We start from the raw sequence: 15,050 nt of genomic DNA, 5'->3' as shown, positions 1-15,050 counted from the left end.
CTGCCAATAGATCCCCCTGAATGCTACACGCTGTTGGTTTAATACAACACATTGATAAGGCTACTACTTCAGCAAAAATATTACCTCCATAAAAAAAGCCTGAAATGTAAATTGTGAAACAAAACCAGGGGCACAAATGTCACCAATCTCAATAACTATCAATATAAATGTGTCAATATTCAAATTTTGTCTCCTCAAGCACCTAAAATGGAATGCAATTTCTGAGAATAGGGAATCAATAGAGACAGAATATCCTCTAATCCTGCTTGCTGAGCATAAAACATAAAACGCTAAGAGAGCCCTGAGGAATCTTCTGTATTTACGCCGCGGCACACACGACACCAATCCCGGGGCTCTCCAGTTAAGTTGCTCCATTTTCTGTGTGACAATAGCTAAATGGGTTCCTATTGAGGGCCGAGATGGGACACGGGGCAAGTGGCACGGCTCTCCGCCGCCTGTGGAGCGGCCCGGCTGACAGATGGTTTATTTCCATTTGCTGAGGATGCTGATAGGCTCTCTGGGCCGCGGTGAAATGGGAAATACTATTCATACAGGCATATCAGCCCCAGACACTTGGCTGACTGAGTAATGCAGACATGTCAACTGAGCTGTCGTCAGAGAGAAAGAGCGACAGATAGACAGGGAGAGGGAGAGAGAGACGGTGAGCCAAAGACCACACGATACTCAGGGGAACAGTGCATGAAATTCATACCTAGAGACATAAATATTTGATTGTGAGATTATACTTCACATCCATATGTCCACTTAGCTGGACTGTGTTTAAGTGGCGGGCTGAGAGGCAATGATTCAATCAGATAAAGAGGCGCCGCCGTGGGGTGTGCGAGTGGCATTTGATTGCTTCCTGCGAGAGAGATGAATTATATGAAATGTTTAGAGATGCGCCTAAAATATGAATGTAAGTGGTTATACGTATTGTAAATTATTAAATGAGCTGGAATCACACGTATCACACTGAAATATTTGTGTTGGTGCATATGGGCTACTGCTCCTATGACAACGTGAGTGTGTGTGTCTGTGTGTGTGTGTGTTTAAATTCCGGCAATAATCACAGGCTATTAGCCGATAAAAGCAGTATCAATCACAGCCTGTCTACCTCCGCGCGTCTCTTCTATCTTCTCTGTCACGTCTGTTTGATCCCGAACAAAAGACATTGTCATCAAATGGCACGATGACATAAAAAAGACCACAGCTGCAAAGACATCAAACAGCTCTATGGAAACCATAGACTGTAAAGCAAACCGGACCATTGAGTAGAGAAGTGTCGCGCCTGTTCAGAACGGGCTGACTGCTTCGCCGGTGATGCGACGGCTGGATGCTCTCAATGCTGCGCTTCCTCAGGACCTGAGCAATACACGTGGACACTCACGGTCAGAAACAATATGAAATGCTCTGTGGTTTACGGGACAGGAACCACAGACTTTCCCATTTGGAAAGGCTGGTCAACCTGCCTTAACGTTAAGGGCCTAAAACAGCGATCCATGTATTTGTTGATGTTTAGATGTGAAAAAAGTCATGAATTGTGTGACTATTCCAACTATTTGTACCCCAAAACCAAGAGGATGTGACTAAAGTGTATACTACTTACTGTGTACTTGTAAATTTCCTCGGCAGAGACATCTTACTGGTTTTGCTGCTAGATTTCACTCACAACAGATAATAACAAAAGCATATGCATTGTTATTCATTAAACTATCCAGATATTCCATTTAATGAGAGTTAAAAAGCTATATAACTTGAACAGAGTACATGTCAGTACATTGTGCTAATGATGCCTTTCTTTTCTTAAAGCAGACATTTGAATGCAGTTCACAATAGAGGATTAATAGTTGTACTTTTAGGCTAATAGTTTTGTATTGACCAATGTCAATACAAACATTCCCATTTAGTGGGAGGGTGAGAAGTAAAGCAAGAAATTTCTAAATCTGCCCGTGAAAAAAAAGACATGTTACTTGCAGTAAGAGAGATAATTGAAATATGTATACTGTAGTGTTAGGTCAATTCCAAATAGGCCGATTAGTCGCTTGTTTTGACAAAACGTCCACTGTTTTAAAGCAGAACATAACTGGTTGAATTATACTTTCAGATGGCTTAGAACTCGGAAGTTCGCCTTCCTTTGTAAAGTTGTACTTACAGTGTCCATCCAACTTGTCCATTGCACGACCCAGACCCAATTGCTATTCTTCTTTGCGCTCCTCCACACAGCAATTGACCTTCCCTTGTCTCCCACATCTTCTGACTCTACATCCTGGAGCGGCATGTCAATATTCCTGACAGCGGAAGCATTGGAGAGGAGCCCTCTCTTATGACCTCGCCCTGCAACACACAGACTCATGGTCCACTCTTTCGGGCAATTTCCTCTTCAAAAGTCAAACACACCAAATTACTGTCCTCCTTCTCCCCTTCTCGAAATCCTGTCGGTGTCCGTGCCCTACGAACACCTGCAATATCACAAAATTACTCGTCTTTTACTGACAGCGGCACGCCACTTAGCCGACCACTCCCTTCTTCCTTACCTGATCTGAGAGGGAAGCAGTCAAACTGCTCCGTCTCTCTGGAACATCCATCTCAAATCTCACTTCTTGTAATCTGACTGAACGGACAGGTCCAAGTTTTCCCTAAAATAGAAAATGTCAAACCTCGTGTGGCTCTTGTTATCGTCAAGCGCTCTCATCCCGACACAACGTACCCTCTCTTCAAATTGAGTAGCGAGAGTCATTTACTTTCAATTCCTTCATATCTTCATTTGCAATTTCGCTCTCCGTCTCCTGCTCCGACGCCGGTTCCCCCTCCATCAGGTGCACCGTGTGCTTGTTTATTCAAAGTCTATTAATATTGTGTCGTGTGTCCAAATTGCGACACATGAACATGACACTCCCTTGGGTCCCCAGCTACCTTTCGAGTGTGACATAGTTCAGATGAACGATTTTTTGAGATAAGCAAAGGATATACCCATATATATATATATATATATATATATATATATATATATATATATAATATATATATATATATATATATATATATATAGATAGATACACGCACAAACAAAAAGAGATCCCATGCTTTATCTTAGCTGTTTCTTTTGGCAAACGAGGGACTAAAGTGTCCCCTTCCTACAATGAGTGACTATTTCCCCAAACAACTCAACTAATAGCCCCATCATTGAAAGTGTTCAATTATAGTGTTGCTCTTTTTGTTCTTGTCATAATGGCCCTAATCCAGTAACGTCCTCGTACATGCATCCGCCACTACACGCAATGTATGAAGAGGAGGCAGGACAAAGGGGTATGATCCCTACTAATGCAATAGTATTTTACTACATATATATATATATATATATATATGTAGTAAAATACTATATATATATATATATATATATATATATATATATATATATATATATATATATGTATGAACCGAGGGATTCACCTGTTTTATTATATTTATGAATCATCCGTAATTTCATTATTTTGCCATTATAATTGGTTCCTCTTGAAAAAGCAGGCCTGAAATCACCCCGTGGATGTTTAAAATTAAGTTACAAACAAACCGAGGCTCCCCATTATAAGCCTTGGGAAGCGGCATTTCATTATGGCAAAACCATTTCCACTAAAAAAAACAACCTTAATATCCTCTAATGACGCTCTGAGTATCCTAATGGCCAGGAACTAACAGGAAAACTGGAAAGACAGGAGAAGCGAAAACTTCATCACCAGCTCCGGCCATTTCATCTTTAAAGACAAAATTTCAAACGGACCATTGACTTTTAATAGAGTCAATCATGCAAATGAGGAGGTTTATACTCAGGGTCGGCCATTATAGGACGCTGGCATCTGGGCAGCAGGTTGTGACAATGAACCAAAGAGCGGCTCTGTGTTCAGTGCAAAAAACAATAAATCATAGTCTATAAAGGAATCTTTACTTCAGGACCAACTCAATTTTGTCAATATACTGAATTTTTTAAAATCTTTTTATCTAATCTATATTGATTTTGCTCCAACACAAAGTTCCTGTCCCTGTTTCACAGTAACAGGTACAGCTAACTCTCACCATATTTGTAATTTAATATCCCAATCACGATATTGATCATACAATACATTTTTTGGAACAAATTAAGAATTTGTCTTTTGTTCACAGAAAATACAGTTGCAATAATGTAAATTATCAGTTTATTGTTGAATTTAGCGATAGACTGCTTTTTAAAAAAAATCGGTATAATCTTTATTATATTGAGTTTTGTACTGATGGTCGGCCAAAATAAAATATTATAAGATGTTGTGGGACTTTCAGACACTGTGGCGGGCATTTACAAAGAGAAATGTTTGTATGGCATATTCTTAATCGATGAACCGCTCATATTTTGTATGTTGCAGCCCATACGTGGAATCTCCCACCCCTAGCTTAGCGTGTTAGCATTAAAAGTCCGTAAACTCTGTCCACCTAAAAATAATATTTCAATCTGAACGTGACCAACAGCAGATACTTTCTTCACTGATGAAGAAAATCGACTTTCTGAATCTAAGACGCAGGAAGGAGAGAATCATTTGAATTTGCTGTTATTTCTTCCTCCTCCAATGTGTCCCTGCGTTCCCGCTGCTTTTAAGAGACGCCTCATTACTTTTCCTTGTTCACGACACTGCGTCAGTAATTTATCAGGGGGAACGTTCTTATCGTCGAAGCTGCACCCTTTGCATGATCTGAACTTCAATCTGTGCACTGAAGTTCTTATGCAGAAGCATGATGTTGGTACCGTGCCCATCTGCCTCATTAGCAATGCCGGTCCATTCCAAACATTGTGTGTGTGTGTGTGTGTGTGTGTGTGTGTGTGTGTGTGTGTGTATATATAGATATAGAATTCCACTGCTGGCCCGAATTAGTGTGATGACGATGCTGTGAGGGATTGATCCCCCTCTGTGCCCCTCCCTCCTCTGCCCAATTACAAGAATGTGTGTTTGATTTTTGTCCAAGGCGGCCAGGCGCCGTTTCTCGGTTCTACACAAACCTCCACCGCTGGCCTCACAGTCGCCTTGCAGTCCCTCTGCCCACTCATGCCCTCCAATTAAGCCGCTTTCTAGTCTAAAGACACAGAAATCGTACAATGCTGTACAACAGAGGATCCTCCCACACACACACACACACACACACACACACACACACACACACACACACACGCGCACTGGGGTTTCCACGGCTGAAGCTGTAAAAATCCACATTGCCCCACCCCACACACACACACACACACACACCCCTAAATAACGAGTTCCTCCACTGCTGCTGGCTGACTTGAACACCAGCAGTTTTCTTCTGCAAGTCCAGCTGCTTTTATTTGGTGTGCCAACATTAGCATGCACACACATGAAAGGAGATCGCACGCGTATACGCACGAGAGTCATAGCGCACGCATAGCACACATGCTCAGGACCAAGTACACACGTGACGGCAAAGCGCACACTGCATAACAACCACCATTAAGATGAAAGCAAAAATGATCATTTCAGTTGGCTAGTGGTTACCTAGGCAATTAACGATGGAGCTGAGAGGACTGCTTCGCCTTCGACGGAGACGGAGAGAGCGCCGAGGTGGAAACAAAGCAACGGGACTTTTCTTTCCGCTTTGTGAAATGCGAGAGATTTATCCACCAAGGAAAGCCTCCAACTTCAATCGGGGCTCCTAAATGACCTGCAGAAACAAATGGATGGCCAAAGAGACGCGGCACTGCTGTCGATGGTTTGTCATGTTTAACCTCAGTAGAAAGGGTTCATATTTAGCAAATATATGGAACACTTCCAACAGACCAGCCTGTAACCATGGTAATCCACATTAACGACGTGGCTATTTTTTTCTTCTCCTGAGCCAATAGAAAACCGCTTGATATAATGGGATGTAACCAGGCTCTGACACACATTCACACACACGTATATACACATATAATCAGAGGTTCTTTGGCTTGTTTTTGCACTCAAGTGACAGACCAGGAAGTCTTTGTACGGAGTCCGTGCGACTGATTGTTGCGTTACAGGGCCAAGCGGGTATCATGGTGCCGAGGCCGGTCTCAACTACACAACAGCTGAATCACAGCAAATAGGTGTATGAGTGAGAGCGAATCAATACATGGCTTTTCATTATGGTTCCATCTCCGGGTACTGTGAACCCAGGTGGGTTCACAGTAATGTCAGATACGGGGAAATTGGAAGACTCATCAAGGACGTCGGTCTCTTCAATAACGAGCCGTACAGGAAAGCAAGGATGTGTCACCGGTGTGGGAGCGGCTCCACCGGACTGGTTTAGATTTGCTTTATCTGCCGTGTACAGATTCACGCACGGAGCCGCACCTGAACCGAATGGATTCCTCCTGATAAGAAACTGCAAACATTCGGGGAAAAGTCACATCTTTGAGACCAATTAAAGGAAAAGTTCTCCGGGTTAAATTGTCAGTTTGTAAAGCTCTATAATGTATGTAATGCTTTCCAAAGAGTTGTGTTGTGATGTTTTAATCTGAGTAGTACAGCTGAAGTTTGTGCACCTGAAAAAAGGACTAAAAAGGACATTTTCTAAAAATATTTCTGTATTCACTTCATGTTAGACGAGAGAGAAACATATTTTCAAATATTCTGTATATTTGCACATGTGATAGAATTGACTTTCAGGCTGACTTTGACTTAACGCTGACATTATTGTGACCCACTTCCTCCACTAGAAGGCTGAAACACATCATCAACAAACAAAATGGTTCAAAAACTACATTGCCTGATACTAATATATTGATGGTGTCAGCTGCAAAAGGATGAAGATGGACTACAATGAACAACTGGAATATAAATTGTTCTTTATTTATTCAAGTTTTAAATGTGTTGATGATACAAGATAATTTAAGAGCTATTTGTCTTTCTGCTATTGTCTTTCAAGATGAAATAAGTATTTTACTTTACAAGTATAAAGGGTTATAAACTTACTGGACCAGAACACTAGGACAACTGGTTTGGTAGTAAACTGGCCTGCATGCCGTTAAATGATGATAATGATGATATGCCACCATTTCGACATCTTATGTTGTTGTCTTTTTGGTTTTTAATTTCTCACTGTGATAGGATATTACATACATGTGTTGTCTATTATTAATTAATATATTCTTTATCAATATTTTCATCTTGTATACCGTATATACCATATAAATGCCTTTTATCCATTACTTTTCCGAAATAAAAATATAGTCTCACTCGATTCTGATGCATTTCAATTGTTAACATATTTGGACCTGTGTAGTTGTCTCATACAGTGATACTAAGGCAGAAACAACCACAGAGAAGTTACAGTACATTGTCACGGGAGTTGTGAGAGAGATGACCTAGGTTCCTTCCTGCGTTCAGCTCGGTCGAGCTTCTTCTGGCATGATTCATCTCTTTCCTTCACTTCCACTGACCTCCTCTTCCCCTCCATAAAACCAGCCATCTATTTCTCCCTGAGATCGCTCATCCATTTAAAATCTTTTACCTCAGAAACCCTTTGGCGCCCATATGCTCCCACCACTGGCTTTTCCAGCTGTAATCAATGTGCTTACGTGTTTAAATTCAATTATTCTGCTTTTGTCTCGGAGTCTAAAATCCGACCGAAAGCCATTAAACTACATTTTTTATCCATGACATTGAGCGTAAAATATTTCAAAAATTGAAAATTAAAACATTAATTAACGCAGAAAGCATCTCTTAAACATGTGTGTTTGTGCTTGCATGAGTCCCCCTGTTGACAAATGCTTCTGCGTGAGCTTTTCGTTGGAACATTATGAGTCAAGCTTTGGGGAAGCAGAACTCTTCACTGCTGATTATACACTCTCTTGCTTTTTAATTGACAAAATCAATGAATGAATACCCGTCCATTATATATGGACACCCACTTCTGATGGTAACCGTACTCTAATTAGCAAGAAAACCAATTAATCTGCCCCATCCTTACGTAAACCATTGTACCCATGTTTCATTTATACCTGCCTTTATTAAATTCAATTAAGTATACGTAATTAGAATCTACATTTGTCATTTGTACGCTGATGGTTGTTACACGAATGAAAAATAGCTCTGACTCACAAGCTGGAGATTTTGGTGGGGATAGTTGTGGGCTGGAAAAAGAGCAAATAAAATAGCTAGAATATCTAATAAAGGAAAAAACCTGTCTCTTGTCGTATGTACAAGTGTTTCTCCTCTTCAAAGACACTGGTGGTGTGTCTAATGAGAAAAGCAGTGGACAGCATTGTCTTGCTCAGGATGAACTATATATATATATATTTATATTTATATTCACATGTACACATTATTACTAACACACTATGGTTGAGTAAATGAACTCGGTTGGCACGGCAATACATTTATTGAACTTGACCGGCACGGTGCTGTACTGCAGGCTACGACAGGCCTGTGTGTCTGGCTACTCATGTGGGGATGATACACTTTAGCGCTAAGCTACTGAAAATGCATTTTGTGTGCAGCCAGAGAGCTACCTTCCCAAGTAACAAGTGCCTGTGGTTCTGTATTAGCCAGCAATCTCTCTCACTTACAGTGCATTTCTGCTCTCTCTCCCCCCATTCACAGTGGATAAGTCGCAGAGCGGGCAGACAGAGAATAATGACGTTGAGCACGCACAACAACTGCCTCCCTAGGAGAGGGCCCCGGGGAGCATTTTGCAGTATTATGCAGTCAGCTCTAACTAAAACATCATTACAACCCTATACACAGCCTTGACCAAGAGCACACACTGGCTGGAGAGAGCGGATGGATGGATGGATGGATGGATGGATGGATGGATGGATGGATGGATGGATGGATGACTGGATGGTTGGATGAGTAGATGGATGGATAGATGGATTAGTGAATGGATGGAGACAGATGGATGAGTGAATGGATAGATGGATGAGGGGTGGATGGAGACAGATAGAGGATGGAGGAGTGAATGGATGGATGGACAGACAGGTAGATAGACGGACGGCTGGATGGAAGAGTGAATGGATGGCTGGATGGATGACTGGATGTAGAAGTGGATGGATGGATGGAGAGATGAGTGGATGGAGGAATGGATGAGCCAATGGATGGATGAGTAAGCGGATGGATGGATGAATGAATTGATGGATAGAGAGCTGTGACTAATGAATATTTTCATTATCAAATCATCTGCTGGCTATTTTCTCAATTTAAACATGAAATGTCTGAAATGAAAAATTACCGCCGGTTTCTCCGGTACGAGATGTCGTCATAAAGACATGCACGTAAATCTCCCAATGGGTAGATACTGAATAAACACAAACCTGACAAGTGAATGACACAAAACAGGAGCACAGGAAACAAATGAAATCACAACCAGTCAAGTCTTTTGTATTTATGGTAATAATCTCATAAAAAAAGAAGAAAAAATGGTGATATTATCATTTATGGTTGGCATCTTGTCAGTCGCCATTCCATGTATTAACCTTGTTAGTGTCTGAGTCTGCCATCCCCGGGCCGTATTCAAATTGCTTTCAAACACACAGGGGATTCACAGGAAATTAGGCGTGTATGTAATCCAGATTTACCGCTTGTAATTTCATCTCAGTGATATCGTCCTCAGTGTTTACTGTTTACTCTTCTAACGCGGGATCAGAGCTGTGTAAAGTAACCGCTAATGCGAGGCAGACATTTTGCTGCTTCACATTAAACGTGCTCAACTGGCAAAACAGATGTTTTTATTATGAAGCAGTCATCGGAAACGCAAAGTATTCTTTGACCGACAATGAATGTGTTAATACTGTTCATAAAACGAGGGGTTTTGGGTTTATTTTTTCTCAGTTTGTAACATTCTGGCCAGCAGCCACAGTGAGCTGTTAGCAGAGCGCACTGTCCACCTGCAGCTCGTCCTCTGTTAGAAAACTACTCGTTCCAGGTGCAGCACGGAATGAAATTGCGGCTGCGCTCCTTATCGACCGACTGATTCATCTCAACCACGTAAATTTGTTTGGCCGCACTGCAGTTGTTTATCTATCGTATCTTTGACACGTCTTAGCTGCTCAAGGTGTGCTCGCTGTGCTGATAACTAGCACTCGCTATTATACCACAGTAACATTCCATGTCGCCAACCATTAAAGTTGCATTGAATTTTAGTCCGCTTTGTTGTAGTTTATTTTTAGTATTTTACTCCAACTACTCTTTATATATGTAGTATAAACTACGTGTATGTACAGGTAGTTTATATATATATATATACACACAGTGTTTTAATAATGAGTGATAGTTAACATAATAATGAACTATAAACTTTACTAAAGCATTTTAGTGATATTTTTGACTATACATTTCTTCTTGTACTTATACTACTGTGACACTTCCCTTTCTCTTGATGCGATCAATACCACGTCTCCCTAGTCGAACAGAGGCAATAACCTCTGAAATGTTTTCTAAGTACGACTCCAGACTGTGATCTATGTGGAGTGAGCGGCTATATCAGCAGTCGGCTGACCTGCCGAGCTAAAGGCTAAACTTGTGAGCAATATTCAATTATGCACACGTTACGAAAACTACTCACTCATTAAACTGGAGCGAGTAAACTGAACTGACACGTTATCGAGCAACTGAATACATAAATGAAAAACTGCGGACAGTCACGAACGTTTGGAGAAGTAGCATGAAATCACTTCAGCTTGCTAACAAGAACCCGGAACGGCTCTTCTTAATGCTGCACCGTAAACAATGAGTGCTGCGACTGTCCGAGCAAACATTGTTCACACTGTCGCTTATCAGTGACGATGACAGGGTCAGAACTTTACATGAATCAGAAGAAGTTTGGTCCAATATGGAAACATGTCAACTGGCACTCGCTACATTTAAACACCAAAAAATAGAGAGAAATGTGGACTCTCTCATCTCAATGTGACCTAAATAAAAAAAGAACCACACCATCCATCATTCTACACCTGTCAAGGAAAACAACTCTTCACTTTAGGTGTCAATCATGCTGCATCACAACACCTTTCAGACAGTAACAGCTTCCCGGCTTGTGCTTGAAATAAAAAAAAAAGCGAGACATGCTCTGGCTTCAAACCCCGTCTGTCCCTTCAACTCGTGATTGCAACCCACCTCCTTGCACCGCTGACAAAGCTGCAGATAATTAACAATATAGTGGGGAAAGCGACGTGATTTGCCAATCTGGCCTTGACTCAACATGCATCCATTTCTTCCCTTCCCTTCTAATTATATATCTGACAATATACCGTTTATCGTCGCACACTCAAAACTTTTTATATATATTTTTTTTTTTAAATATGCGCATTAGGAAGACACACCACCACAAACGCACAAACATCTCCACCTTGATGCTGTGTGTAACTCTCTGCTTTTCTCTCTCCCGGGCTGTGACCCAGCCGTGTAATGAAGGCTATAAATCAGCACCTCGGACAGCGCCAGGCAGCCCTGAGCTCCTGAATGTACATACTACAGGAGTCAGGCGAGGGGAGGGAAGGGGGCGCTTTCAGCACCAGGGGAGAGCGGACAGCGACAGCCTCTGACATTCCAACTGTAAAGAGACGAAAAGCCCTGCCTATCTGCAGCTGCCCTGCATAGTACTGATGACTAAACAGAGTTATTCAGGTTGTTGCACAGCTAGCTTAGCAGGCCGGTGATTCAGATGAAAGGGATGAGGGGGGTGGATATGTGTGTGTGTGTGTGTGTGTGTGTGTGTGTGTGTGTGTGTGTGTGTGTGTGTGTGTGTGTGTGTGTGTGTGTGTGTGTGTGTGTGTGAGAGAGAGAGAATGAGGTCCTATCCTGAGAGATGCTGCTACCGCAGAGTGACAAAAAGAGAGAGAGAGAGAGAGGCAGGGAGAGAGTGACAAAAAACGAGAGATAGGAAGAGAGTGACAACAGGAACAGAGAGACGTGTTGGAAGTGGGAGGAGGTGGTGGTGGTGTGCACTTATGCGTCCCTCTAAGGGTCCCAACATGTCTCGTTGCACGCCACACGCAAAGGTTACATCCATGCGTTACCTTGGAAAAGATCAGAAGGGACACTTCTCACACCTGATAGCGACTGTGTCTGCCTGTGTGCATGTGTGCTGACTTTGAAACTCCATCCTAAGGCACACGCGGGTTCATGTGTATGCGAAATGAAAAAGTACATTTCGACAGAAGCACGTACAGAGAGAACGCTCAAGCTCAAGTAATCTGGTTAGCGTGAGGCTTAATGCTCCGTTGTGTGGCTTTATGTCGTGCTCGGGACTCTGCCCTTGATGGTTTCAATTCGTCGCACCTATAAACGGGGTCATGCTTCAACCATGTCGGCGACCTCTTACAACCGCTGCCCGTGCTGCTAGCGCACCATTGTAATCCCCCCCCACACACACACACATACAGACAGTCACACACACGCACACAAAAAAAAGAGATGCCCGCATTAAGTTAAATATTCATGTTCCCAGCGCTAGTCTATTTTTATCATTAAGCCCTCACAGGTAGGAGAAGCAGCATAGTGACTGTTCTCTCATCCGCAACCTGTCTCTCCAGTGCATCTCTGAGAGTCCTGACAACAGCGGGGAGATTTGTAGCATGGCGCAGAATGGGAGACATGAAAGAGTGAGAGAAAAGCTGAGATGAATGTAAAGAGCAAAAAGGAAGAAAATGAGGGCAGTGAAGGCGAGAGCTGGGCCTTAAGAGAGAGAGAGAGAGAGAGAGAGAAGTGTGAAGAGAAACAACAATGCTCAACATATCGCAGAGAGAAAAACTAAATACTGCTGGTGTGCAGCTCCTGAAGAATTACCCTCGGTTCAAAGGAGCGGACGGGTTTTTATAGAAAGGTTGCCAAACCAAACTTAACCGGGACTTTAACAGCATTCATGGACTTATTTCTGTTCCAAAATATGCAGTGTCTGTACATATATATATATATATATATATATATATATATATATATATATATATATATATATATATATATATATATATATATATATTGCTTGCACTGAAAAGAATAGGTTCAATTTCCGTCTGGGCCCAACAAGGTATGCGCTCTCTGGTGAACAGCCGACATACTGAAAGATCCCTCCCAACACAGCTCTGCACAAACCTGCAACCCACAGGTTTTTCCCCAGAAAGCCTGCAGAGACTGAGGACTGGGTTGAGCGATGGGGATTGGACAGAGGGCTGATTTTGACAGCTGGGGGCGATGGGATTAGCAGCAATGGTGGTTCGGTATCAGTAATTCTGAGTGGCTCTGTGTGTGCGTGTGCGTGTGTGTGTGTGTGTGTGTGTGTGAGAGAGCGTGCACATGCCCATACCGCCTGCCCACCGAGTGCCATATGTGGTGGGAGCATTTACATTTTGCCATGAAGGAGGAATGAACCATCGGACGGCTGCGGCGAAAAAAAACCCTTCCGTGTTCTGCATGCACGTATGCATGTTTGATTGTCTCTGTACGTGTGTGCATGTATTAGTGTGCATGTATTAGTGTGTGTGTGTGTATTAGTGTGTGCTGGGCAAAGCTGTAATGCCTTTACACGAACCATCCACCGTATAGAGTGAGCCCATTACTATTCCTGTCACAACAGCCTTGCAGTAAGAGCAGCAGCAGAGGAAGCAAGCAGGCGGACCACTGTACAGTGCTGTAACACTCGCACGCACACGCACACACACACACACACACACACTTCCTCCTCCAATGACTGCTCACTCTCATCAGTGTAAACCGAAATTGTGCATGTTGTGTGCTTTACGAGGCATTTCATGTGCTACATTTCTTCATTCTCCCTCTATGCGTCTGCGTGGGAAGATGTACAGCATCGACGTGTCTTGCGTTGCCGTACGAATGCCCCCCCCCCCTCCTCCTTCCCCCCCACCCTCGTTTCTGCAGCTCTGCTCTTTGCGTGCTGGTGACTGCGGGACACATCCCATCACTCACCCTGGCTTTGCGCTCCCCCATCTCCCTCCTCTGTGTCGGTCAGGTTGTTAAGCATCCCGGCTCCTCTCCGGTACTCTTCTTCGGCTGCGGAGCGGTGTCACCGATCGAGCTCTCGGCGGCTCTCCCTGCGCTCCACCCACTGTGATAGAGCCGCAGAAATCGCGGGGAAGCAGCGTAGAAAATATGCCAGCCGGATCCTCCTCGCTCCGCGCTGCCCGTAGGATGCACGAAGAGAGGCAGCAGAAGAGAGAGAAGGATTTTTTTTTTTCCCTCCCTCTGTAGATCCTCCTCTTGACGTCTCTTCTCCGCTGGCTTGTAAGCGTGACTCTCTCTCTCTTTTTTCTCTCTCTGTTGCTGCCCCCCCTCTCTCTTTTTCTGTTGCTCTCTCTCTACATGAGGAGGAGGAGGAGGAGGAGGAGGAGGAGGAGGAGGGAAGAGGGAAGCTGCAGGAGTTTGGTGATGATGGAACGCCTCAAAGCTGCACACTTGCTCTCTCCCTCCTTCCCTCTTTTCCTTCTCTACGTCTCATTTTTTTTCTTTTTCTTTTTCACTCCTGATCTCGATCTCTCCCACTCACAGATAAAAAAAATTCCACAAAAAAAAAACCACTCACTCTCCCCTGGTCAGATAATGTTGCTCAGTCACTGTAGTTGCCAAAGTGATTGCACATTCAAGCAGTAGTGTGATTACTTCTCTATCTATTTCTGCCCTCCGCTCCCTGCCTCCCTCCCTCTCTTCATCGCGGCTGTCAGACACAGAGGTGATTGGGGAAGTGGAATTGATGCTGTTAAATGAGAGAGCAGGCGTTAGCCTCGCCGCTCTGATGCTTTCTGTCCACACAGGTGCATTATGCACCGGCTTTTTTCTCCTGTCAGCTTTGTAATAAGCCGCCGCGCTCGCTCCCCACTTTAATGTCAGATGCAAATCGAGCCTCTGTTCCCTTCAAGGGGTGAACAAGCACTATCGACATCATCTGTATGCAGTTATATTAAACACGGAGAGCCATGTACTCAAGACACACTTATAAAAGACACACTGTATCAGCAATGCAGGCATCAGGTTGGGTTTTGTATACGCACAAATGCAAAGCGAGAGCGGTGGTTCTGCATCTTTTTTTCTTCTTAGGTT

The 15,050-nt window shown here is 43.2% G+C and overlaps 1 protein-coding gene across 6 annotated transcripts in view; it reads right to left on the bottom strand.

Annotated features, from left to right (window-relative positions):
- The window catches only part of slc12a5a (solute carrier family 12 member 5a), a 145,243-nt gene that overhangs the window by 79,861 nt on the left and 50,332 nt on the right, over positions 1-15,050 (bottom strand). Inside the window, exon 1 of one of the 6 annotated variants that reach the window (XM_068594996.1) lies at positions 13,923-14,328. The exons of 4 other annotated variants lie outside the window; for them this stretch is intronic. In XM_068594996.1, coding sequence (XP_068451097.1) covers positions 13,923-13,977 — 55 coding nt within the window. In that variant the 5' untranslated portion in view covers positions 13,978-14,328. Of the gene's footprint in view, positions 1-1,606; positions 1,614-13,922; positions 14,329-15,050 lie in introns of those variants that run through there. One more of the 6 variants, XM_068594998.1, reaches the window with a different exon arrangement.

The sequence above is a fragment of the Clinocottus analis genome, unplaced genomic scaffold (assembly GCF_023055335.1).
Source record: "Clinocottus analis isolate CAN_PGR_092001 unplaced genomic scaffold, fCliAna1.0.p SCAF_3, whole genome shotgun sequence".
In the NCBI taxonomy this organism is placed as follows: Eukaryota; Metazoa; Chordata; class Actinopteri; order Perciformes; family Cottidae; genus Clinocottus; species Clinocottus analis.
The sequence above is the reverse complement of the archived record's forward strand: the minus strand, read 5'-3'. Positions and strand labels throughout refer to the sequence as shown.